The sequence below is a fragment of the Zalophus californianus genome, chromosome 1, assembly GCF_009762305.2.
Source record: "Zalophus californianus isolate mZalCal1 chromosome 1, mZalCal1.pri.v2, whole genome shotgun sequence".
NCBI lineage: Eukaryota > Metazoa > Chordata > Mammalia > Carnivora > Otariidae > Zalophus > Zalophus californianus.
In genome coordinates, this window is record NC_045595.1 from 95,503,662 (window position 1) to 95,530,361 (window position 26,700).

The following is a 26,700-nucleotide window of genomic DNA, read 5'->3' on the forward strand; positions in this document are numbered from 1 at the left end:
ATCTTCTCCTGCTTCTCTGGCACTCACCACATTTCCACATTTTTTGGCCCTGAATGGACATGTAACATGGTAGGTACTTAATACACGTATAGCCGAATGTGAGGTCACACATCCTGACCCCAAGCCTCTGCCCCTGGGGAAAGACCTTACAGGTGCAATGTCAGGACTAAATCTGCAGGTGTGTGGATGAATTTCTCCCTCGGCCCAGGGGTGGCATCAGGAGAAGATGGCTTCAGAAGCCCCGGAGAAAAAGTGAACACAGGAGGGTTTGGAAGCTTCTTCAAAACAGATGTCTTGGGGAGAAATCACTTTTATTGTGATGGCTTTGTTTTAAGGAAAAGAAAAGAGACAAAACCAAGAAAGAGCCTCTGCTAACAGATGGCTGGGGGCGGCTGGACATTTCGGTCCCATGCTGCGCAAAGAAGGGGATACTGGCCCACACGTCCACGCCGCTCGTTCCTCAAGCTCCAGGTCTGCCCAGGCTTCAGTGCACCTTTTTGAATACTTGCTTGCAGACCACACCCTGCACTCTCATCTCCTGAAACAAAAGCAGATGCTTGTCATTGGCCAGAGCAAGGTCACACTTGGGGCTCAGTGCATGCAGGGGCAGGAACTTGGAAAATACTCCGTGTCTGTTATTTTTCCTCAAGAGTTGGTTGGAACTTACCAATTCCTTGGAAAGTCAGTTGAACCAGATCCGTGGAGATGGGGCTCTGCTATGCCCTGTAGGCAGAGCTGGCTGGGAAACAGATGTAGCTCAAAACTGGCCAACAGGATCTTCTGATGCCTCCCCTCCCCTTACTGTGCTCAAGGGGCCAAAAGGCTTTAGGGCCTCAGGCCTGAGCCCAGGAAAGAGTCTGTGCCCAGGCCTGGAAGAAATCAGGCCCAGACACATGACTTGGCCCCAAGGGGACTCAGTAGGTTGTCACAGGCCAAGGCTGGAAATTAGGACGGAGACTCCAGCTTCAACTGCACGTTGGAGTACCGGGGGAGTTTGAAAAATGCCTGGGTCCCAGGCTAGACGAGTTGTATCAGTGTCTCAGTGGATGGAGCACTGGAACTGCTATTAATAAAAGCTCCCAGGTAGTACTAAAATGCAGCCCAGAAGACCCATGCCCTGCCTACAGGGCAGCCCCTGCGGAGATGCCAGGAGGAATGACAGCACAGTGTCACCACACCTTGCAAGTGTTTTGTTTTGTTTGAAGGCTGGAAATTTGAATATTTATGTGACATCTCCTAATTTTTAAATTGTTGCCTGAAGAAGTCTGAAGCTCACTGATGGCCAAATAAAAGAGGCCCGAGGCCCTCAGTTTGCGACTTCCGGCATTGAGCCACAGAACTACTGAGCAGAAAGAGCCAGTGGAGATCCCATCATCTTCCCTCAATTGCTCTGCAGTTGAGGAAATAGAGGCCCGGGGAGAAGACGGGCTCAAGGTCAGGCACTGCAGCCCAGGCTCTCCACATTAGCCTAAGCTGCCTCTGAAAGTCATGCCCTCCCGCCTCCTTCCAGCACTCACACATCCCAGGGTTCTTACAGACTCTGGTCTTTGCAGAACCCCCATGTGGCAGGATGGCATTTTCCAGATGAGGCTGAGGGAAGGAAGGCACTTACCCAAAGGCACCCAGTGAGTCAGGAGTTGAAGCCAGGTCACCCGGACAAGCTTTTTTCCCTTCTCAGAAGGAAGGTAGTTCGGGAGTTCCAAAGGGGCAGGAGTGATGGGAGGTCTCCTTTCAGAGGACATGTGTTATTTTAGCCCTCCAGGGGCTAAGACCGTTACTCTAGATTTGTGTGTGCTTCTCCCAGACAACGGGTGGAGTAGAAGTGGCTTTGACCAGAGTTCCCAGGCTGGAGGCCCACACCTGAACTGAGAAAGGCCTGTCCTCCACTGACCCAGAGTGTTGAGATCATGTCTTAGAGAAGCTTAAAGAATTCTCCTTGGTTCTAGCCTGCCACAACTTGGCATGGTGAACATAAACATTGTTTGGGAGCAAATTTCAGTCTTCCGGTTTCTAACTGTGTGACTTGGATATAAGCCTCTGTGTCCCCATCTCCAAAATAGGAACCCTAAGAGTACCTGGCCCATGGGGCTGCTGAGAGAACAGAGAGAGACATGGAATGCAAAAGAGCTTAGCTCCATGTCTGATGCACCTCTTCACCTCCTGCCTCTGGCTGGACAACTGAGTCAGCCTAGACCTTGAAAACACATCCCTTGGTTTTTAAAGTCACTCAAGCGTCTTCTCCAGATCCTTAGAAGAAAAGCTTCAAAGCAGAACCAAGGCCCAGCCGCAGGGCATTCTTCCAAAGTCCATTGGACCTCAACAGTGACCAGAGTCTCTGGGCCCAGCTCTGCCCCCTACCACCCCACACACCAGCAACCTACCAGGTGCAGCTCGTCACCCTCAATCCACTGGGTCCAGCCACGTCCCTCCTTTTCACCTTTCTGCACACACTCGAGTTTGTCCCCGTCCCAGCTCACCGTGGTCTGCCAAGCGAAAGAACAGGGTGGTCAGTCTTGAGCAAGTAGCCCCTAGGGGCTGGGGCAGGGGCAGCCCCAACCTTGATAACCCAGGGTGCGCTCAAGTCAGTTTCGTTACAGAAAATTTGCAGCCTAACTCTGTCCACCATGTGCTCTTATTACAGTATGCAAATCAGTTTTAAAATTTATAAAAACCTTCCTAGATTTCACCTAAAGGGGAAATTAGGAGAGAAAAGGCCATTGGGGTGGGGAATCTCAGAGCTGAGGCTGAGTAGGGGGCTGGGAAGGGAGGAGGGACTTTCAGAGGCTGGGCCCACAGCAGGTGGGCAGGGAGAGGGCTACCAGCCTGCATCTTGTAGGTGAGGTTGACTTCTCAGAGTGCCCTACCTGTTCCCAGACCTTTCCTTCTTCCCTCCCTCCCTTCCTTCCTTTCATTGTTTCAACCTCTGCAGGGTTAGGGCACCTAAAAGACTCGAGCCCTGTCCTCCAAGAGCTTTCCACCTCATGGAGAATGACCTGAGATGTAAATAACCAGCTGGAGGTACAACAACAACTCTTCCAGGCGCTCTCTGTGCTGTCTCCAAATCCTCACGACTGTCCATTTGGAGCATGGATTAGCTTCTCTGTTTTACAGAGCGGGTTAAGGGACCAGCCAAGTTCACCCAGGTGGCCAATGACAGAGTCAGGTCAGAACACAGATCTGTGGGGCTCTGAAGCCCTCCTCCCCACTTAGACTACACTGCTTTCCTAGGTGCCCGGTGTCACCAGAGTTACAGACCAGATGCTGTGGGATCCCAGCAGAGAGTCAGAGAAGGGGAAGCTCTGGGAGGAGGAAGCAACAGGGCTGGACCTTGAAGGAGAGGAGAATGGAGCTGAAGCGGAGGAAAGGAGACACAGGGGGAGAGGGGTTTTCAGTGGATCACCATAAGATGAAGACACAGAGATGCAGCAGCATCAGGCATGCTCTGGAAGCTCCTCAGGTGGGTTCCAGGGAAGCTTGGGAGAACAAGGGGGAAGCTTCCACCGCCCGGCTGGTGCTCACTGCCACCCCGCTCCCCACCCTCGAGCCCTCTCATCCTCCCTGAGCACTCTGTGCCCTGCCCAACTGCTGGGCATGCTGAAGGGAAGCCAGACAGCAGGAGAAGGGAAGCCGCAGGGCTCAGCCTATGTCCATGGGAGACTTCACAGTCTTATTGGAGTGGCAAGGGCTCACTCAGAAATACAGGGCTTAGGAGTTGGGATTCAGAGGTGAGACAGTCCAGAAACTCATGGTCTGGACTGGGACCTATGTGCAGGTACAGAGGGCATGCCCCATCTTCGCAGCTACCCACCTCCCTTTGAACAGCCTTGCCCTATGTGGCAGTTCCACGTTATAAGCCCTGCCTCCCCGCTGTAGCAGTTAGGACTCCATTTGCCCCTGTTCACTGTGTGGCTCTAGGCAAGTCCACCCCTTCTCTGGGCCCCCACGATCCCCCCTGTCACAGAAGGGGGCCAGAGGCCATTAACTCAGAGGCCTTAGCTTTACAGAGGTAAGGTTCTAGGGTCCTTGTGTTCCCGGGCATGTTCGGAGGGTCAGGATTCAGGAGAGAAGAAGTATGCAGTGAGTGGGGGCACTCCCTATAGGAGGACAGCGGCCTCCGGCTCCCAAGCCCTAGTCTCCCTCCAGGGCCTGCTGATGACTGGTGCCCTCTGCTGTCGGGATGCAGCCTGCGCTGGAACACAGCCTGCCAGGTGGAGCCCGCTCTGCGCAGGAACCAGCCTGACCTCCGGTCCTGGAGCCCGTTTCCCTGAGGGAGAAGCAGCACAGAAGGACTTGGGGCCAGGACGTTGCTTTCCGGGGTCTAGCAATCGCTCAGGGCACATGTCCAGCCCCAAGACAGAAGGTCCCACTTCCAAATCAGAAGGTAACGAAGTGGATGTTGGATGAGGTGTGTCGCAGGCAGAGACCACTAATGAGTCAAGCCACGAGACAAGATGCCCATTCTCTGCGTGCCTCGTCCATGCCAGGCCTGCAGAGGGACGTGGGGGCTGAGAGATCAGACATTGCTCGACTTCAAGGAGCTCGTCAGAATACTTGGCTTCCTCATCGACTGAACTCCTCTTTGTTTATCCAGAAGTCTACTCTGCATACTAAGGGCTCCAGACTCGGATCAGAGGCCAGGAGAGGATTGCCAGTTCCCAGTTACAATATACACACTTCTGCCTCTGCCAGATATATTAGAGTCAATAAGCATATTCATGCCCTCTGTGTTGGAAAATGCAAGGAACGCTCAAAGAAGAGCACAGGAATAAGAACACCTGTAACCTTGCTTCCTCAGAGATAATTACTCTACCATTTTGCTGTATTCATGTCCACTCTCTTGTTCTATTAATGCATATATATATTTCTGTTTTTAAAAAATTAGGATCACATCATTTATGGTTCTGTACCCTAGTTTCTTCATTTAACAGAAGCAACTTTCCACTTCAATAAACATTCTGCATAAGCATTATTTTAATTGTTACATAATATTCAGGAAATGGCTACATAATTTGTGGGGCCCAGCACAAAATGAAGATGAGGGGCTCCTTTTAAAAAAAATGATTCGGAATTTTAAGATGGTGACAGCAGAGCATTAAACCAAGTGAGGGGCCCTTCTGTGCATTGTGGCCCATGTGACTACACTGGTCACAGGACCAGGAGGCCAAGCCCACTAGTATTTCATTGTATATGCATACTATTATTTAGCTCATTCTGTATTCTTATTTATTATTCTGTGCTATTATAAATAAGACTGCCTGGTATACACAATTTTGAATACATCATGTTCTTTTTGTTAGGCAGGAGGGGCAGAGGGTGAAGGAGAGAGAGAGAGAGAGAGAGAGAGACTCCCAAACAGGCTCCACGCCCAGCAGAGCCCCACAAGGTGCTAGATCCCATGACCCTGAGATCATGATCTGAACCGAAATCAAGAGTCGGATGTTTAACTAACTGAGCCACCAGGCACCCCTGAACACATCATGTTCTTAGAATAAATTTACAGAGGAAGAATTGTTGCATTAAAGAGTATGCATATTTTTAAGACTTTTGATAAGTATTGCCAACGTAATCCCCAGAAAGCTCACACCTGTTTACCTTCCAACACCAATGTCAGGGCATGAAACTTGAAAGTGATGTTCATTAGTGGTAAAGCAGGCTTTGCTCCTGAACTAACATGTTACCGTTTCCAGATCATTTGACATCTTTTAATGGGGACCATTTGGATATAAATAATAAAATACCTTACCAAAAGAAGGATGGATAGCAGAATTTCAGGCATCCTGAGAGATGGAGGGATATAAGGAGTGGGTGGGATGCTCCTGGGGTATAGAGAACCCTTTCTTGGAGGCCTACCAATCAGGACCCTTTAAGAGAAGGATCCCTAACGCACAAATGCTATGGCAGTTTCCAAAGGCACTTTCTCAACCTCAAGTTCCTATTGACTCTGACCTTGAGTGACTTAGACAGAACAGAGACAAGAATAGTCTCTGAGGCTGAACTCAGTGATGCTAAGTGACTTTCTCAGGGTCGCCCAGCTAACAGGGAAAGAATTTGTGCTGGAACATGAGCCTTGCATGACTCTGTGCCCCATGTTTCCCAGCCTAGGGCAGGGCACCTGGAAATGTCTGCTGAAGACTCTGGGACCTGCAGGTATACTTGGGCATTATGCTGAGACTCTGAGCCGCCCCCCAGGAGAACACCTTTCGATTCAGTCCAACCACTGTTGGGTGTGGATGCTGGGAGCCAGAGATGGGTCCTAAAGGGCAGACAGAGAAGTGCCAGGTGCTTACAGCCCAGTGTGGTTGGCACTGGGATTAGGGGAAGCATAGTGGCTGCGGTGCCTGGGAGAGCTCCTCATTCTCACAGGAAACATTAACTAGTTTTTTTTTCTTTTTTTCTTTTTACTTAAGCAGGAAGGCATTCCAAACACAGTGAGCAAGGACAAGCAAGCTAGTGCTGTAAAAGCTGTCCCGGGCTTAAGGAGAGGGAGGAACAAGGCTGGGGGGTAGATGGGGCCACAGTGTGAGGCTACAAACTGGGACTGTGGCCTGCAGCAGGTTTCCAACGCCTGCTAGCGCGGCCTGTCCCCGCACACAGCCCCGTGGCTCTGATCTGCTGGGTGGAACCATCAGGGAGGGCACTCACCCTGTGGACCGGGGAAACTGCCAGGCTGTCCTCCAGGTTAAAGAGGGCTGGAAGGTCAGCCATCATTTCCACTGGGCTCCTGGTACCTGCGCCCTCTCACGGTACTGCCTCCACCTGTATCAGGTTGACCCAGTACTGTCAGCAAAGAGCATGGTCCTTGGAGTCAACAGACCTGGGACCTCCGATCCTAGCTATGAGGAAAGACTCTGGGCAATGGGAGTCACCTCTCTGAGCTTCAGTGCCCTCATCTACGAAAGAGGGATTAATGTTATGTATTGTGGCTGACTGTTCCGTGGGTAGCCCCCAGTGGATCACATATTCACACCCTTGTGAAGTCCCCTCCCACAATGACCCTGGCCTTGGCCATTTGGTTTGCTTTGGCCAATGGAACATGATGCATGCAGCGCCTTTATAAGCACGTGAACCCTGGGGGCTTGGTCTCTCAGAACCCTCCCCTCTGGGAACTGAGTTACTGTGCTTCAAGGAAGGCCAGCCTATTCTACTGGGGAGAAAGGCCAGGGGGAGAAGCCTGGAGGACAAGAGAGAGGTTACCGCACAAGAACTGAGGCACCCCAGCCGAGCCTTAGCTACATGCAGAACTGCCCAATCAACCCACAGAATCATGGGAATGCATGGTTGCCCTTTTCAGTTACTAGGTTTGGGGTGCTTTGCTATATGGCATTAGACAACCAAGAGACCTACTTTCCTAAGTTGTGCTGAGAATGAGAGAAAAAATACATAAAATGCATAGGGCTGGCATGTGAGGCACTAAGTCATGGTAATCAAGACATCCAGAGTTTAGATAGGGAGGGGATTTTCTGGTCCAAGTTGAACCATAACTAAAAGGCTTTTGTTCGAAGTTGGAGGTTTGTGAGGGAGTGATGGATTGGCTATTCATCATGGTTAAATGTTTCAGAAGGTCCTTCCTTTCCAGGAGCCTTGGACCCAGACCCAAGAGGAGACTTTGCAGGGGCTGCCTGCTGAGCTGGGCACCCCGGAGCACTGCAATGTCCACGTCCCTAAAACCTAATTAGTTTTTGTTTCAGCAGAAGATCCATTTGGAGACGTCCCCCTGATAGCAATGATGGCTCCAAAAAGGTGATTTAGTTCTCCCACTTGGCTCGCCTATGTTCACTTTCGGTGGGAATGGATTTTTCTTTTTAAGCTTTGTATCCTGTGGGCGTAAACCAGCCACCCCCCCCCACCGAGGATCAGATTTGTCCTAAGAACAGAAAAGAGGGGTGGGGAGTCGGGGAGTCAGGGAGGATGACCTAAGAAGAGAAGAGGGGAAATAAGGAAAGAAGTAATGTTGGAAGGAGACCGGGTAAGAAACAACGGTCCCTTGTTTTGTTGTGATAAGCCCCGATGACAACCTTCCCCAGCACCTCGGAACTCACCCTGTGACCTCCTTCTGCAGTAAGAGCCAGGCACCTTCGCTGGGCCAGGAGCAGGAACGTCTGAGACAAGGATTCGCTTGCCCTGTGAATGCCATGTCTGAAAGGGTCTTTAAGAGGGCATTCAACCCAGTTTCCCAGGTCAGACTCTCACTGCTGCTTAATCCATTTAACCAGAGCCTAATGGGGGAATTCAAGGTAAGAGAATGTTCCTGATTCTTTCCAAGTGGCATGGGAAGCCATACGCCTGTGGGGACTGGGGTGGACAAGGCACAAACCACGAGGATAGGCAGTGCTGCCCCCACCCACACCATGGGCTCTGGGACTCACCCTGGAAACGAAGCCCAGACAATTCCAAGGACAAGGAGAAGTATAGCCACCTTCAGTTCCTTTCCTTTCCTTTTTTTTTTTTTAAGATTTTATTGATTTCTTTGTCTCAGAGAGAGAAAGAGAGAAGAGCACAGGGGGGAGCAGCAGGCAGACGGAGAAGCAGGCTCTCCGCTGAGCAAGGAGCCCGATGTGGGGCCCGATCCCAGGACCCTGGGATCATGACCTGAGCTGAAGGCAGACGCTTAACGACTGAGCCACCCAGGCGCCCCTTCAGTTCCTTTCCTAAGTAATCCTCACCGCAGAGACCTGCAGGTCTGCAAAAGGGCTGGAATCCAGGGCGGCGGGTTATAAAGTGAAGTCCGTCTAACTTTTCTATTAAAAACAAATAACCTCTAACACTTTGGCCTTGTCAGCAGCTTTCCCAGAAAGACATGCACCTACAGATGAATGAAGACAGCTTTGCCTCACTCTGACAAGGGAAACTGTCACTTCAAAAGCCATTATCCAGCTCCCCTGACCACTTAGAAACCCCAGCTGGTGCTGCTGCGCGGGGACCGGTGACACAGAAAACCAGGCAGCCTTAGGAAGCACGTCCCAGGGGTCCCGAGGCCCCCTTGCCCCATGCAGATGACCTGTACTGGGAGTGACAGACCATTCCCACTGCATGGACTCATCTCTTGGCAGTGACCTGGCATGGTCTACAAAGAGTGGGACTCAATGTGCCTCCCAGGGATCTGTGACAGTTGTGAAAGCTCCTACATGCCCCCAAACACCTGTTCCAGTGAGCAGGAGGAGGCTCAATCACGGACCCCTCCCCACTTGCCCACGCAGCTCCAGCAAGCCCTGTGCTTATGGACCCACCCCTGGAGATGGCTGGGGCTGAATCTTACTGTCTCTGTGGTTCCAGAGCCAGGTCAGAAGGCAGGCAGCCATGTGTGCAAAAGCCCGAGCCAGGATTGACCCAGGTCTGACTCCAAAGCCTGCGCTCTTGAAATTTTGGAAGGGGTGGGGGACAGAAAAACCAGACAGTGACTAGACACTTCTTGTACATGATGTGAATTGCTAAAAGATGCAAATTGGCCATTCCTCCTGGAGTTTGATTTTAAAGTGTGCTTCATCCTTTGAGGGTTCCTGGGACAATCAGAAGGTTCTCAGCCTCTGGTGCCTGTGTTAAATGAGTGAGCAGATGAGAAGATCAGGGAAGGTAACAGAGAACCTGCCAAGTGCCAGGTACTTCTGTTTCACTTGACCTTCAAGCTTGAGCTGATAAAAATTAGACTTAGTATTAGACTTCATTAGGCAACCAGCCTAAGTCTCCTAGGGGTTATGGGCTGAGCCATCACTTGGATCCAGTTCTTTCTGGCGGAGAAGTCCACTCGCTGCCCATGAAGCAAGGCTGGGTGAGCGATGTACTCACTCTTCTCCTGACCCACTCCTAGGAGGCTGGCAATTATCTAAAATCAGCACATTTGGGGGCTGTGGGGGAAGCCAATTCTCTCTCAAAGCAGATTAAAACAAAATTAATAAGGCCTTAAAATGTGAACGAGTAATTAGAGACATAAAAGCTGTTAAAAGCAACTACTACCAACCGGTAATGCCCCAACAAGGCCTTTGTGGGCATGAAAGAACGCAATGCTGGTGCCGCGAAGGAGCTAACAACAAATGGTAACAATTCTGAGGACAAACAAAATGCTAAGATGTTAAGACTAATCTTGACATGTCATTTTTTAAATTCCTTAAACATTCCGGAAAGTACCCAGGATCAATTTTAAAACAAGAAGCCCTCAGAGAGCTCAAGGTCCTATGAGGCCAATGTTCTGGATGGGGAGGAGGGAAACAGGGCTGGGGAAGGTCACAGGGCTCATGTGGTACTGTGCTCAGTCAATCCAGGGACCCAGTACTGAGAGTCCCAATCTAGGGACCCGAAGGCTAGGCTGGACCACAGCTGTGCCACGGAGCAGGTCAGCCTGGGGGGATGGCACACAGGGAAACTGGCATCGACACCACTGTTGTTCTGTGTTGGGCTGTGTGGTGGGTACCCAACCCAGCCGGGAGGGTCAGGGAAGGCTTCCTGGTGGAAGTAAGAGCACCACTGTCATTGTCACCATCACCCTCATTCCCCTAACAACATGTGCTGAATACTCACTATGTGCTGGGCAGGGTATTAAACACAGGATGGGGTATCTATCTGGAGCAGATATATTTCTTTCTGGAGCAGTTATATTTCTCCCATCCTACAGATATGGAGACTGAGGCTTTCAGGTCACCCAGCCATATAGTAGGCAGATGAGATTTGACTCCAGAGTCCATGTTCTCAGCTACTGTGCTCTGCAGCTACCTGATCTCAGAGGATTCTTGAATGAGCAGGATTCTCCAGCATGGTTCTGTGCAAGGAAACATTTGGCAATTGTGGGTTTGATGCCTGCACACTAGCCTTGGGTGCTGGAAAAAGAGGCAGGTGAGGCGAGGACCCTACTCTCAAAAGTGCACAGACTATGAGAGAAGACAAGCACAGAATTCCAGCAGAATGGCAAGTGCTGGGTAGAGGCAGGTGACAGTAGTTGTGGAAGAGGAAAGGCATCGCATCAGTCTCTGAAATAGGGACAGAGGTCTATCAGGGAAGGCTTCCAGAAGGAGGTAATTAATGCCGGAAGTAATGCTGGAATTGACACCAGAAAACCCCATGAGAATTAGGTTAAGAAGTAGAAATTAGAAAAGAGGAATGAGGGCATCCCGGGCAGAGCGAACAGCCTGGACAGTTGCAGGGAGGCCAGGGGCTGCATGAGGGAGGCTTCTAAATGAGCTTCGCCCAGCTGGACTCTCTCAGCATGACCATCCCCATGGAACCTGACCCTGCACCTCTAACCCCAGGATTTACCGGCAAGATGACTCAGCCTCTCCTTTCCTGAACTTTCCATCTTTATGGCCTCAACCAGCCAGACCTGGTGCAATCCAGATGTTTGCTTATCTGGCAGGCAGAGGGGCCTGCTACTTGAGCCAGGGCAAGGATTCAGCTTATTATCAAGTCCACCCTGGGGGTGTGGAGGGGGGGGAGGAGGGGTGTCATGGAGTAAGGGAGGAGCCATCCTGCCAGAGAGTGCTCAGAGGGGCTATGCAGGGCAGAGTCCACCAAGGTTTCATCCCTTTCACAAGAGCTTCTGGTTTCTACTTTTTATCTTTCTTTTTTTTTCTTCTTCTTCTTCTACTTTTTATCTTTCAAGGCAAACAGAAACAAACAGCTCCCACAAGATAAGAGATGCTAGCTCAGTAACTGAGGAGGAGTCGTCAGCAGGTCAGGATCTCTTGACTGAGAGCTCTTTGGGGTCTGGGATCCTTTTATTCACTGCAGGATACCAACCCCCACCTTGGAATCTACAGAGGAGAAAATGCATATTACCAGTTGTAGAATGAATGAACAAGTGGCAGAAAACATTCTAGGGGCACTCATAATTTTTCAGGCAATGAATACATTTTTTTTTTTTAAGACAAATTATCCCAGGCAATGTAGCTCTTTATTCTTCCATAGATTAGCCTTATAGAAATGGGTTAGCCATGGTGTGCTTCTGAGTCCTGGAGCACTTAGTCATCATGTCCGGGGCCACACAAGCCAGGAAGAGTACAGTCATGGTTTCAACCCACTTCGGCTCAACTCTGAACCCACGGCCTGCCCACTATTCCCACATGAGCATCTTGCTGCCACGGATGCTTTTGCTGCCGAGTAGTGCCTGGCAGGCTGTGGGGCTGGGGCTGGCCCCACCAGGGGACCAGGGCTTGCCTGCCTGAGCTGGGCATTCGGGGGGCCCGATGACAGCCTTGGAGAGATGCAGGCCTGAGCCCCAATCCATCCCTATATCTTTCCAGCAGGGAGACCCTGAGCAGTATACCCCACCTTCTGAGCCTGCAAGTCTTCATCTGCGAAGTGGGGCTGGTGAGTCCTGCCACAGAGCAAGAGCCATCAGGATGAAATGACACAAGGGGTTCCAACGACCCATTTCAGTGTTGGACACAGACAACAGTTCCCTCTGCGGCTGGCCTTGCATTTGAGGTGCTAGACAGGGGGAGCCCACACTTTGCATGTCCAATGCCTAGCACAGAGGGCTCCAATGTGTTTGTCAAATGAGTGTCAAGGCCCAATGAGGCCAACGTTCTGGATGGGGAGGAGGGAAATGGGGCTGGAGAAGGTCACAGGGCTCATGTGGAACTGTGCCGTGTTCTCTATGACCGTGGAGAGGCCCATGCCCTCGCAGGCCCGCCTCCGCTCACGTAGCTCTGCTAGCTCTTCTCTGGATGGCCAGGTGTCCTTCACACGCGTGTCACCACCTCCAGAGTCTGTCTTCTGGAGGACACAGTTTACAGGAGGAGAGAATTAATAGTACCAGCTCCTACTGATGGACTAGACGATTGTAGGCTTTCCTGCCTCTAATCCTCACCATGAAGTAAGTAGGTATTCCTGACTTTATAATTAATCCCCATTTCACAGGCAAGGAGAGACACGGAGAGGTGAAATAACTTGTTTAAGGCCACCCAGTTTGTAAGTGGCATAGATGGGACTCCAAACCGGGTATGACTCAGCCCCACCGCCAGGCCCTGCCTCAGAAGGAGTTGGGCCGTGGACAGCCTCCACTGTGGAGGGGAACGAGATGCAAAGCAGACCCCGCTCCTCTGCCCCTGACAGTTCCATCCCATGACACCACTACTTCACTGGGGTCACTGCCTGTGAGGTTTCAAAAGCCTCACAGAGAAATTCTTCCAGAGCTGTGACTCTTAACAGAACAAGGATGCCGCTCCCCTCTGGCAACAATCTGGAGTCAGACGGCCAGGATCCAGATTCTGGCTCCACCAACTACCTCATCTCAGACCAGTGATCCCTGTTCTGCGTTTCATTCATTCCCTGTACAACACAGGAAGAATTCTGCCATCTTGTTACACAGTTGTGAGGATTAAAAGAATTCGCGCGTGGAAAGTGCCTAGAATTCTTAGCACATGGGAAACACCCAGCAAATATTATTATAAAATGGCAAATGGATCTTGCAGTGATAGGATCTACCATTTATACTGTTTGAGGTCCTGCTATTTTTACTTAACACTCATTTGCCAAACACATTGGAGCCCTCTGTGCTAGGCATTGGACATGCAAAGTGTGGGCTCCCTGTCTAGCATCTCGAATGCATGAACAAGGATCACAGGTGCCCTGGGAGCAATGGCTGCAGAGAGGGACAGTGGGAAGGGGGGTCAGGACAAGATTGGTGGAACAGTTGAGCCCGGGCTGGTCTTCACCATGGGTATTTATTCAGCCAGGGGAGGAAGCAGGGGACTTATCCCAAGGAAGTGAGCGGAGAGATGCAAAGGTGAAGGCACCTGCACGTGTTGGGGGCGGGGGGGGACAAGGGTAAGGAGTGAGGTAGGGAATGGAGCTGGAGGGGCAGCACGGCCATGTCCTCAAAAGCCTTAGCCCCCTCTGGCCTTGGCCTGTCAGCACTGGGGAGCCCCTGGGGGTTAGGCTAGGGAGTGATCTGGTCAGTTTCCCTTTCTAGAATGTGAAGGACGGGCTGAAGTATTGAGGATGGTGGATGGGAGATCCATGTGAAGAAATAGTTCATGGAAAATGCTGAGCCTAGTGCATAGGAGTAAACTCAACAGGGGTGTATTATTGTTGTTGTTGTTATTATTGTTACTGGATGAGATATTCAGAGCTGTGGGGATGGGGGAAGGGGGAAGAGGAAAGAGAGGCTAAGAAGCAGAATCTATGGAACTTGTTGACTGGTTGCCCATAAACACTTTTCATTGATCATCACAGTGATCATTTATGTGGCTCCGCAGCGGTCTATGGAATTAAAAAGCCACAGTCACTCTAGCCACCTCTGGTTATGTGACACTTGGCCACACCGGCAGGAGGCAGCCAGCTCTGTCAACCACGCAGGGTCAGGGGTCAGAGAGATGTGAAGTTGAATCCCGGGGCCATGGTTAACCCGCAGTATGACCCTGGGCAGCACCTGAGGGTCCCCGTCTGTAAAATGAGAGTAGCACCTCCTCTCCAGGATTGTTGGGGGATTAAATAATACATGTAAAGTGCTAGGGCACAGCCTGCCGCCTGGAGGCCCCCGGACGGTGGCCTGCGCTTCTATGTGGGTTCGTGAGGCTTATTACTACACAGCTAGAAACAAATAGTTTCGTACAAATACATGTAGCTTTTTTTCCCTTTCTTTTGAATGGTTCTCTGGGAATATAATCACAGAAGTGGGATCTCTGAGCCAAAGAGCAAGATGATTTTTCTGACTCGTTGTGCACTGGCAGACGGGATTTCTCCCCCCTCATTTTCTGAGTGCAGAGCCAGTTATGTTGTTAAGGCTGGTCAAGGTGGGTTTTTGCAGCCTGGAGTATCCTCCACCCCTGGTTTATACACCTTCCATGTCCACCTGGTTTATACAGCTCTTCCCAAGAGTCTCCTCTGCTGTCCTTGGACACTCAGGTCAGGAAAGAAAGAAGGGGGGCAGGGGGCAAGGAAGGACAGACTCATTAATACCCCTGTATTAAAGACAACTAGCACCCTAAGGTATTTGCTTATTAAAGGAAACACCTATGGGCGCCTGGGTGGCTTAGTTGGTTAAGCGTCTGCCTTCGGCTCAGGTCATGATCCCAGGGTCCCGGGATCGAGCCCCACATCGGTCTCCCTGCTCAGTGGAGAGCCTGCTTCTCCCTCTCCCTCTGCCTGCCGCTCCCCTCTGCCTCTGCTCTCTCTCTCTGACAAATAAATAAATAAGATCTTAAAAAACAACAACAACAAAAAGGAAACACCTAGAAAAGTCATGGGATATTTAGCCAAAATGAATGTGCTCTAGTATTGGAATTTCAGGCAGCATGACAGAGCCCTGGGGTTCCTGTTTGGAGGGCGAGGGCTGGTGTGTGTGCGTGTGCACGCATGCGTGCTCTAGCACAACTGAGTCTGTACAACAGAGATAACTACAAAAATGCTCCGCAAGGAGGAAGCTATTGTGCACCAGGCACAGGGCTTGCCGTCAGAGTTCTCAATCAACTCTAAGTCAGATATGAAGAAATACCCAAGCCCATGTGAAAGGTTAGCAATTGGACCTGAGTTGCAGGGGCCGATTACCAGAGAAGACTTCCATGGCGCGAAGGGGCCCCGAAGACAGCCCTCAGCTTACAGCCTCCAGATGGCTGGAGGGGAGGGCAGAGGGGGTGTCCTGCCCACTCACCTCTTCTGCTTCCAGGCCCTGCGACTGCTTTAACCAACAGAATACGGCAAAATACGGCTATATGACTTTGGAAGCTAGGCGGATCACCACAGTGTCACACCCTTTGGCCTTGTTCTCTTGGCCCCAGCATTCTTGGGACCCAGCTGCCATGATCTGAGGAAGCGCAAGCAGCCAGGAGACAGTGAGTGTGAAGGCCTAAGGGAACAGGGACCCCCCAGCTCCCTGCTGGCAGGACACGCAGCAAGGATCAGCCACCCCCTCTGGGCTCTGCCCAAATTGGAGATTCATGAACAAAATAAACCACTGCTATTGCTTGGAGTGTGGGAGCACTATGTGTTGGAGTGGTTTGTTACACAGCAATAGAAAAAATGAAATAATTTGCCACCACATGGAATTTTCTTAACAATCCCATCCATGCTGCTACCCCGGCTCATTTTTACAGATGAGGAAACACAGCTAGAAGGTGGACCCAAGATTCAAATCCGGGTTCATCTCAAAGCCAGAGCTCCTAAGTGCTCCGTCATGGCCCATACTTGCCCACACGCTCCCGGTACCTGCTGTGCACGCTGCACACGCCACTGGTGTCATCTCCTTGGAGCCCAGTTGTAGACCACCGTGGGCCACTGCAAGTTTGGCATCCCCAAGAAGACTCCATCTGCAGGGACCGAACCACTTCTCTCGGCTCTCATTCAGCCCCCAGAACCAGACACCTGGAGCCCCAGCACAGGCTTATTATGCTGAATCATGACCAGCACATCACAGGATCCCGGGCAGGGGCCAGCCCACATCCTCATTTTTCTTTCTCAGTAGTTATCAAAAGCGTGGTCTTTGAACCAGCAGCAGCAGCATCATATGGGAACTCAATAGAAAAACCCGTTCTTGGGTCCACTCCAGACCTCCGGAATTGGAAACCTAGGGGCGTGGGCAGGTCAAGTTTGAGAACTACGGCTCTAACCATTGATGCAGTTCTTAACCCACAATCTGTGGACTCTGAAGTGCTGAGGATGTTTTTAGATGCAAGAGACGGGAAACCAGTTCAACTAGCTGAAGGCAAAAGAAAGGGAATGCCCTAGCTGGCTCACGGACATGGAAAGTCTTGGAGATGGGCTCCTGGCAGGGCCTCCACCAAACCCCCAGCATCACAGTTTCTCTCTCTCTCTCTCTCTCTCATTTCTGCTTCTCTGCTGGCCTCATCTTCTCTTTCCCCCCCGGCTGGATTACTCCATGCAGCTGGTGGGGGGGGGGGTGGCGGCATGGCACTCTACATCCCGCCCGCTGATGAACTTGAGAGGGACTAGAACCCAGCTCTCTGCCAGGGTCCCTAAATTAAATCCCAGGAAAGGGTGAGATGAGGTCACATGTACAATCATGTGACAGGTCATGGGACACTGTCATCACCCTGGTTTACGGCGCTCATCCCACGAGAGACACCGTACCGTGACTGGCAGCTCCTTCAGACCCCACAAGGTGAGTGGGGGTGTAACTCCCAGCAGAACGGGAGGTGCTTCTTTGGGTGGGGGGGGGGGGCAATGTCGGTCAGAAAAAGAAACAGCAGTAGCTGCCCCAACTGCCACCTGGCCATAAGTGATGACTTTGCCCCCAGTCTAGGGCATCGAAAGGGCTTTTTGGCCCCTTGTTGCACACAGTACTGTGGCTTCACAAGGCGCTGTCCCCTGCACTATCCCCATGGCCCTCAGAATTTGCCTTGTGAGACAGGCAGAGCAGCAACCATGATGCCCACTTCACAGGTGTGAAGACAGAGGCAGTGTGTCCAATCATTTAAGGTCACTGTCGGTTGGGTAATGGAGGTGGATTCAAACCCAGACTCTAATACCAGCACTCCTCTCCTCACCTCAGGCCTTGTCAGTACTCTATGCTCGCCTCCAGGCGGTGCTGGGCTCACAAGAAACTGAGGTGCTGGTCCTCAGCTGAGCTGGGCGGGACACCTTGTAATAGAGAGCTTTAGAAATAGACCAGTTAGAATCCTTCCTCTGCCACCAGCTGGCTGGGTGACCCAGGGCTAAAAAGGCTCTTCACCTCTCTGAGCCTCAGAGTCTCATCACCAAAATGGGCACAAGGACACTTACAGAACAGCATTTGCTGTGGAGTCCAAAAGAGGAAAAGTGCTAAAATCATCTGGTGCAGACCTGGCGCTCGGTAAGGATTTAGTGCATGTTATTTCCCTTTGTTCCTGCCTAACAAAAAACAAAACCTAACACAACAGTGTGATTCTTGAAAGCTACTTTGTGCATTTTATTTGGGTTGCTTTAATTCTTCTTTTTGTAATCCTCAAAAGCATGCTGCTGACACCGATTTCAAAGGTCAGGGAACTTTAGCGAAGACATGAAAGAGACCCCGTGTTTCTATCTTGGAAAGGAGTTAGGAGGCTTCTAAATCTGAGGGCATTCATAGCTTGGTGGCCCAGGGAGTTAATTCTGCCATCTGTTTTCTTTTAAAATACGAACCAGAAAAAATCCATTAATGAGTCAAGAACAGGATCAGAAAGCTGGCAAGAATTTAAACCAAAGTGTTAACAGCAATTTGGTGGGTTTCATGCATTACCATATATAATTAGATGGATGCATGGGGGGATGGATGGATGGTTGGGTGGAAGGAAGGAAGTCAGGGCAGGAAGGGGAGGAAACACATGGTTAAAGGAGAGAGAATTCAGAAAATCTATAAACACTGATATGGAAAGATCCCCAAGAAGTAGCATTGAGTGAGAAAACAACACACCAAGGAGTGGATTTCTTTCTCTCCCCCCACTTTTTTTAACTGATCAATAGATAGACAGCTTCTATATTCGAGGAAAATTTCCGACAGATCCACAGACACAGTAGCAGAGACAACCTCTGGGGAGCGGGAATGAGGCCAAGTGGGGGAAGGGACCCTTTCCTTTGCAGTCCACTCTCTCCTGGGCTATTTGAATTCTTTTTTTCCTTTTACAATAAAAACAAAGAAAGCAACAGAGGGGTGGAGAGCTAGGAGAGCGGAAGGGAGGCTCTGTGCAAGGGGTCATCCTGAGTTCACAGCTGGATCTGAAGAAGAAGCCACATCAAGGGGAGGAGGCGCCAGGCTCCCACATGAACAAAAGTGCCCCTCCAGGGCAAGCCTGACGCAGTGTCCACGGTGGGATGACAAACGGCCCTTCTGTTGCCACCGAGCGGAGAGGGGCTCTCGGCTGTGATTGCTGACCAAGGCTGCCTTCTACCACAAATGCGGCTCCTGCTGGGGACAGCCGGCGACAAGGAACCCAATCAGTCCTCATTCCAAGGGATTCCCAGGCCCAGGAGTGGGGCACACTACCTGAAGTTTAGGGGCACTTTCCTCATTCCGGCTCCCCCACCCTGCCAAAGCTCCATGGGCTAGATTTAATACATGATATTGGTTTCAGACCGGGCTGGAGGTTTCCTTCCCGTGGATAAAGACATGCAGGAGGCAGCGCAGAGCAAAGCCACACCCGGTCTTTACACATTTCCACCAAAATGACAGCCCCTGCTGCCTGCGGGTCATGTCAAACGGACCGGGAACCGACCGGGAAATGTGAGCTGTGTGATCCTGCCCACACAGATCTGTGTCCTCCAGCCCTCGGCCTGGCAGGAGAACGGAGAGCCACTCCCCGGTGGCTCTGGGCACGGATGGCAATGTCCATGGGAGGCAGATGGCTGGACCCAACCAGCCAGTGGCACATGGCCCTCTGCAGCTGACGTTCTAGTTTTCCCACTGTCTGTGGAGATGCAGGTACACAGAGATGTTTCTTTCCTCCAGAGCAGTGGTTCTAAAGCTTCAGCGGCATCAGAGCCGCGGGGCACACTCATTGAACCCCAGACCGCTGGCCCCACGGCCAGAGGATCTGATTCAGTAGGCCAGGGCTGTGGCTGGAGAATTTGTGTCTCTCCCTAGTTCTTGTGCCACTGCTGCAGGTCTGCGCTTCGGGAACCGCCGCTCTAAGGAACCCACAAGGCAAACAAAGACATCTGGCCGCTTGACCTCAGGTAACGGGGTGGGGTGAGGCCTGCAGCGAGCTGGAGAACGTCCCATCTAAAGTTACACTGTGACAGTGTCCCGGGAGCCCACACAGCACCCAGGGTGGAAGAAATGGGCACCCAGTGTTTTCAGCAATCTTGACTTGGTTGGTTAGAAGAGCCAGAAATACAGACTTTTCTTTGAAATCTCACAATCTCCGGCAATCATTGGCAACTGGCTCTGAAATTTTTCAAGCATTGTGCAGGCCAAACAAAACACATCTGCAGGCCGCAGTTCTAGAGCACAGATAATGTTCGCACAGAAGGAGGCAGAACCAGAGGTCACTGAGCCGGCAAGCCCCTGGGCGCTTTGGGGAAGGGTGCCAGTCTGACCTGCGCGCCTCCTGGCAAGGGGTCCCTGTAGCCAGTCAGAGCTGCATCTAGGCTCCCTGCTGGGTACTCATCACTCCCATGTTCCCTGGCCACATCTTGCACTCCAGTCTTTGAGGACTGCCCCTCTCTCCCCTCCGAAACCCTCTCCCAACAGGGCCTTTTCTGACCCCTGGGCCTTTGTTCTTATGGTTCCCTTGGCCTGGAATGCTCTATCCCTTTTCCACGTCCGCCCTAATTCTTACTGGTCTTTCAAGGTCCCCTCAGCCGGGCAACTTTGATGACCACTGCTTCCTCACCCCTCCACACCGTGGTCCTCAGCCCACTGGGCTTCCTTCACTGAAGAAAATGGCCTGAGGATGCATCTGTCTCCTCCACAGGCCTGGGTGCTCCGGGAGGCCTTGCTGCCTCTGGGTCCGCAGGGCTGAACCCAGAGCCTGGGGTGGGACAGGTCTGAAATAGCATTTACCGACTGCTCTTCCCCTGGCCTTGGCCTTCCTCTTGTCCCCTTTCAGTTTGCCTGGCTGCTTCCTGTCTATCCTTCAAGCTGCCGTTCAGACTACTTCCTGTGGGAACCTTCCCGGACGTGCCAGACCCAGTAGGGGGTCCTCCTCTGGCTGCCCTGCCCCCATCCACACAGCAAGCACCACGCGGCTGGCCTCCCCGCTGCCCTGAGCTCTATGAGGCCAGGAATCTTGTGCAGGTCACCTCAGCAACACAGGTGCTGCCAAGATAGAGTAAGTACCATGAAATGCCTGTGGGACTGAGAAACGGATGAACAAAACAGATGAACGAATGATCCCAGGTGAGAAACGAGACCCTTGTGAGGAAGCTCAGAATGAAGCCAGCCTGGTGCTGAGAACAGATTGGCCTCCTCCTGGATGCTACTCCTGGCAGGTGGGTGCAGATCCTGTGGAGCAGAAGGGGCAGTGGGGAAAGTTACCTCTGGCAACCGCCTTGCCCAGGACCCCCACGGGCCCCACACACCTCAGCCAAGGTGACCTCTTGGCAGGCAGCTCCTCTGCATTTGCAAGCCTCGAGCTGGACAGTTGCTGTAATTGTATTCTCCTACACCCTCCCCTGGCCATGCTCTTCCCTGTAGGCCTCCATCCAGTTGGCAGTCCCAAGAAGAAGGTCTTCTCTGCAATGGGAAGGGCCAAGGGGAGGCCGGAGCAGGGGGGCCATCCATCCCCTCCAACAGCAACAGCAAGGTACGTGAGTGCCGTACACCTGAGAAGGGGGCCGCCCTGAGTCCGGAGACAGCAAAGGTGACCATAAGGCCTAGTCCAATCCCATCTGGTTTGCCCAGCTGCTGGGCTCCCCGATCTGGTCACCTGGGTTGTCCTAATGTCCTTCTTCTGGGCTGAGAAAAGAAGGCGGCCATGTGCCCCTTCCTTTGTGTCTGAAACCCTTCCTTCTCCCCCTTTGGTCTTGTGTAGAAATCACCTCCTCCAGATGTCCTTCTGGGATCCCCTCCTCTGGGTACTTCCCTTTGTCACCACTGATCACACTATGTTCTGACAGTTTGTGTGTCTGTCTCCACCACAAAGACTGTGAGCTCCTGGACACCAGGGATTGCAACATTCTCCTCCACGTCCCTGTATGAGCGTGGGAGGAAAGCGGTAGGTCCGGGGCCGTGGAGAACAGCAGGGACTCTGGAGCTGACAGACAAAATGCAAATCCTCCCTCGGCCACTTACTTAACCCCCCCAATGTCTCACAATGAGAAGTCCTGCCTTGGTTTTCTTATCTGTAAAATGCGGTTGAAAACAGTACTGTGAAGAGTGAGTTGAAATAAAATAGTAACATCGGCACTAATAAGCACCAGCTCGTATTACTAGGTGATCAATTCATGTTTCACACATTATCGGATGACGGAGGGAATGCAAGACGGAAGATGATTGGCCAAGTAAGTACAAGCCAGCACATTCCAGAGGTTGCAGTGACCCAAAACAAATAGGGGTGTCTGATGTGCTCTGTGAGCACCCTAAGAGTGAGCTGGGGACAAGGAGTGTCCTCATAGCACAGTTGCATGCAGCAGGCCAGGGAGCAGATCCCGGGCAGTGATCTGAAAGGCAGGGCCCCACCTCACCAAGGCAGACACTGTCTGTTGCTCTCCTTTCCCACTGTGAGCCTCTCTGAGGATTCCAAGGCCTTAGGTCCGTTAAGGGCACAAGCTGACATGTTTCTACAATCATACTGGCTTCTCCAAAGACACTCCCTGCTGGCTACCCCCTCTTCTGCCATCATTCCAAACAGCAGACTCAGACACTGACTCCTGATTCCTGTCAGATGAATCAACAAGGGGGGTGGTGAGGAGTCCAGGCCTGGGGCTCCTTATCCTCACCCACTGGCACCCCTTCAACTCCAGTGGCAGCAAACCTCCACCATCTGGGTTCTGCAAAGGCGACCAACAGAGAGGCACCTGGCTGAGAGCAGGAGGGTGGGCTTCAAAGTCCAAAGGCCTATGGTTCAAATCCCATCTCTTGCAAGCCTTTTCCCCTCTCGGGGCCTTGGTCATTGCATATTATGGGGTCCTGAATCTCTCCCTCACTGGGCTGTGTGTAAAATAACTGGCACGGTTGTAGGACACACAGCAGACCTTGGGTAAATGGCCGGAGTGGGAGGGGAGAAGGCAGCTGCCTGGGGGTGAGTATACACTAGCTCTGGAGCCAAGACTGTGAAAGGGATTCCGGGAATACCCTGACCTTCCAGTGACCTGAGAATGCTGGTGGAGACTTGGGGCTGACCTTCCAGAGTTTGCTGTGGAAACGCTAATTGGGGTCTCCGGGTCATCAGCTTCCCGCCCTGGGGGGATGGGCTGCTGCCTTCCCTCCCCCTCCTGCAGGAAGGCTTCCTCTAGCCCTAGCTGCAGTGGCACTGACCTGCTGAGTGGGGATTGGCTGCAAAGTTTCAAGGCACCTGGGCGGCGGGCAGTGGAGGGCTGGGCAGGGAAGGGGATGGCCAGGAGCCAGATCTCAGTCTGGGGATGAGGTGGGGCGGGTCAGAGGCTTCCACGAGATTGTGCCGTCCCCCCGCTTCCTAGAGTGGCTTAATGCTAAGAGCATATAGAAAGTTTTACACTTGAAAAGGGTTCCCTGTGTTTCTTCTTTCCTTCCTCCATTATGCCATGGCGGTACAGCCAGAGGCGAACAGAGTCAACAGACTTGTGGGGAGTTCTAGCCCAGCCCCTCCCTCACAGTGCTATTCTGGGCATGTTACTCGTCTCTTTGAGATTGTTTCCTCATCTGTAAAATGGGCATATTCAAACCTCCCTCACAGGTTGTTGTGAGGATTAGGTGAAGTTGAATGTATAAAGCGCCTGGCTCACTGCCTGAGTTAGAGACTCAACAAACTGCAGCTTTCATAACCATTACTATCCTGTTTAGACAGAGCGGTATGCTTGATGAGTCCGTGCTGTCAACTTTGTGGGCTGGCAGTGTGAAGATCCCTGGTCCCTAAAATACAAGTGCCCTCGCTCCCTTCCCAGATGAAGTAGCCCAGCCTTTGGTCAGGCCCCCTGGGCAGGAGATGCCCTGGTATATGCAAATCCTCACCATGCACTTGCGGTCATCTATGCCCGTCAGATCCTCCTCAAACTCCTTCCCAACCTGGAAGTCCATGATATAGTTCCTGAAAGTGCTCAGCGTGCGGATGATCATATGGTCGCCATCCTGCACAATCTCTTTGTCTGGCTTCAGCAAGTTGGCGATTTTGCGCAAGGCCACATTGACATCTGCAGGGGGTGCCAGGGAAGAGAGGGTCAGAGAGCTGGCAGGAAAATTCAGAGAACCGTCCCCAAGGTAGCAGGGCCCCAGGAGCCAGCTCCTGGGCGGGGAGTGGGGGGAGCTTAGCGCTGTCTTAGCGAGCAGCCAGTTCTGTGCCTTTCTTTTCCTTCCTTCCTTCCTTCTTTCCTTCTCTTTCTTTCTTTCTTTCTTTCTTTCTTTCTTTCTTTCTTTCTTTCTTTCTTTCTTTCTTTCTTTCTTTCTTTCTTTCTTTCTTTCCTTTCCTTTCCTTTTCTTTTCTTTTTTCTTTCTTTCTCTCTCTCTCTCTCTCTCTCTTTCTTCTCTCTTTGTCTCTCTCTCTCTTTCTTTATCTTGCAACAAAGTTTATTGCCCTTACACTGACCCTTTAAAACAAAAACTAGCAAACTAAACCCAGCTTTCCTAATGAAGTTATCCACGTCTAGAGCCAACTATCAGATGTTTACCACTAATTAGCTCTAACAACACCCACCCTCTCAGCTGGCAGCCTGCGGGCCACCCTCAGAGCCCTGGCGGCCGAGGCCCTTTCGCTGCCGGGTGCACGGAGCGGAGGCTGGCCCCGGCGGAGGCAGGCGGGCAGCGGGCGCAGGAGGGCTCTGGGGAACCCACCGGTCTTCCCCGAGCCGCTGGCCGGCGGGGCGCCCCGGGTCGAGCGCCGCGAGCAGCTGCTTACCGAGGGCGCGCAGGTACTCCTCGAAATTCTCGTTGGCCAGCATCTTCCAGTACCCGGTGAAGTCGACCGGCATTTCGGGGGGCTACTGGGGCTGGACCGCCACCGAGCGGGCAGAAGCAACTCTGGGCTCTGCGGGCGCAGTGGTTCCGGACGCGATCCGGGTGGTGGGCGGCCCGGAAATGTGCGCCCTCCGGGGGCAGGGGGCTCTGCCGGACGGCTACAGCTGGATTCCAGGCGCGCACAAAGCTCGCGGGAGGCTCCCTGGCAGCCGTCGCTCCTCCCTCTTCGCGGGGGCGGGGTGGGGACCCGGGTTGTTGGAGGGCCAGGTTTGTCCCTGGCCCTCGGCCACCTTCATTCAGACCTTCAGGTCGCCTCCCAAGGAAGGAGGAGATGGGGGTGGGGGGGTGTTTTATTAGCCCCAACTCTTTGGTTCCTGCGGGATTCCTTCCAACGCCTTGAACTTCTCACATTTAGCAGCCGCTTGAGGGTTAAGAAACAGTTTCGTGGCGTTTGCTGGAGTGATTAGGAAAGAGGCCACTTACTGGCCTTTGTCTGAAGCCCTGCGCCCTTGGCCCAGGCGGGCTGGTGGGCGGCCAGGGTCAGGAAAGCTGGGCGATTGCACTCTGGGCAAGGAGGGTGGGTACTTTCCACATCCCTCCCCCAAATAAAAGCGAGGTTGATGTTGTTTGAAGTACGGCTAAAAAGGCCCTCTGGGTGGTTCAGATGCACAGTGAAGTTTGAGATCCCCTGCTTTATGCAAATGTAAGCAACGATCGATACCCGTTAATTTTTTCCCTTTCCCTTTCACCTAATGGCCGCGCTGTCCTCCACAGTGTTCTGCACTTTGTTTTTTTCCCTTAATATATTCTGGAGATCTTTCTATTTCTGTACATTGAAAATGTCATTCTTTTGCAGGTATTCCATTGTTTATCTAGCTTGTCCACCACTGATGGACATTTGTGTTGTTTCCAATCCTTTGCTATTAGAAACAGTTCCATAATGAAGACCTTGGATCACATTTCCTTTCCCACCCGGTGGGTATGTCAGAGTGCTTTAAAACCTCTGCCTTTGTCAGGGAGGAGATGACATAATCATGTGGGTTGACTTTTTGGCCCTCTATTAAAGATGAACTATCTCTTATAAATTGCCTTTTGCACAAATCAAAGCCTAGGTGACAGCAGGTACTTTTCTCTTCCTCCCTAGCACTGCCATGGCTTCCTCCCCACCCCATCCCACCCCCAGCCTGGGGCTCATGTTAGTTCTCATGTTGCTGTTGGCATCTGGCTGAGTTAGGAAGGGATGCCTCTTCCTCAGGGTAGGGACAGCTCCGTCCCAGGGAGAGGCTTGGATTTAAGCCTCTCTCACCCAGCTTGCTCTCCACCAGGGTTTCTCAACCATGGTACTGTTGCCGTTTGGGGGCCACATAATTCTCTGTTGGGGGTGGTGGTGGCGGTCTGTCCTATGGACTGAAGGATGTTTAGCAGTATTCTTGGCTTCTACCCACTAGATCCCTGTTGGCGCCTCCCACAAGGATGTCTCTAGACATTGCTGAATGCCTGGGAGAAGGGTACAAAATCACCCCTGGTTGAGAACCACTGCTCTAGGCAGCTGTACCCCTATCCGGCCGGTTCCCCATCTCTTCTCACCTGGCTCTGGGATGCTCAGGCCATCAGTTGTTTGCACAGACCCTGGCTCTGTGTTCCTCCCTAGCCAGCTCGGGGCCTATCCCAGGGGATCAGCTAGGGCAACCTATCTCAGCCCTGCCCCACCTGAAGGTGCAGGAAGAAACTCTTGTGGCTCAGTCAGTGGACAGGTGGGGTCTGGCATGGACTGGGTTCTCTGTGGCATCACTCAGGGCCAGCCATGGCCCTGGGTTTCCTTGTCAGCCTGACTCACCAGAACAGAGAGTCAGCCAAAGGCTTAAACAGTGAACTGGCCATTTCTTGATCACCCCAAACTAGTCTAAGCTCTTCTTCCTGCTCCCCTGAGTCATCCAGCTCAGCAGCTGGATTTCTGACCCTCCCTAACTTTCTCTCTTTGTGCTGAGTCTCCTGAGATGGCTTATGCCAAAGGCCCATCAGAGTGCCTGGCACGCAGCAGGGGCCCAGTCCGTTCTGGCTGTCTGCCATGCCCGCAGTGGTCCCTTCATGTTCTAGGCAGAGAGGCATGGCCCTCCTTACCTGTGTCTGGTCCTCCCCTGTCCATCCCAAAGGACCAACATCGGGCCACTCCTCCCTCCTCTGGCCACTTTGGACATGGCCTGCTCCTCTGACTTCACAATTCAGAGCTGGCCGGCTGGGCACATGGCAGTTAATTCAGCCTGGTTGTG

The 26,700-nt window shown here is 52.2% G+C and overlaps 1 protein-coding gene across 1 annotated transcript; it reads right to left on the reverse strand.

The window, feature by feature from the left end:
• Positions 1-276: 276 nt before the first annotated feature.
• On the reverse strand, positions 277-24,850 carry RBP1 (retinol binding protein 1). The gene is made up of 4 exons (XM_027584239.1): positions 24,372-24,850; positions 23,492-23,670; positions 2,382-2,483; positions 277-538 (listed from the first exon to the last, which is right to left on the reverse strand). The coding sequence occupies exons 1-4, from the start codon at positions 24,442-24,444 to the stop codon at positions 485-487; spliced, it is 408 nt and encodes a 135-aa protein (XP_027440040.1). The 5' UTR covers positions 24,445-24,850; the 3' UTR covers positions 277-484.
• Positions 24,851-26,700: the final 1,850 nt, after the last annotated feature.

Bases quoted from the DNA above. Each gene is read 5' to 3' on its own strand.
- RBP1 (XM_027584239.1), bottom strand. From the start codon at position 24,444: ATGCCGGTCGACTTCACCGGGTACTGGAAGATGCTGGCCAACGAGAAT. The intron at 2,484-23,491 runs GTGAGGATTTGC...TTCGCTTGGCAG, and splicing joins TAGATGACCGCAAGTGCATG to ACCACGGTGAGCTGGGACGG. The intron at 539-2,381 runs GTAGGTTGCTGG...CTTTTGTTTCAG, and splicing joins AGGGTGACGAGCTGCACCTG to GAGATGAGAGTGCAGGGTGT.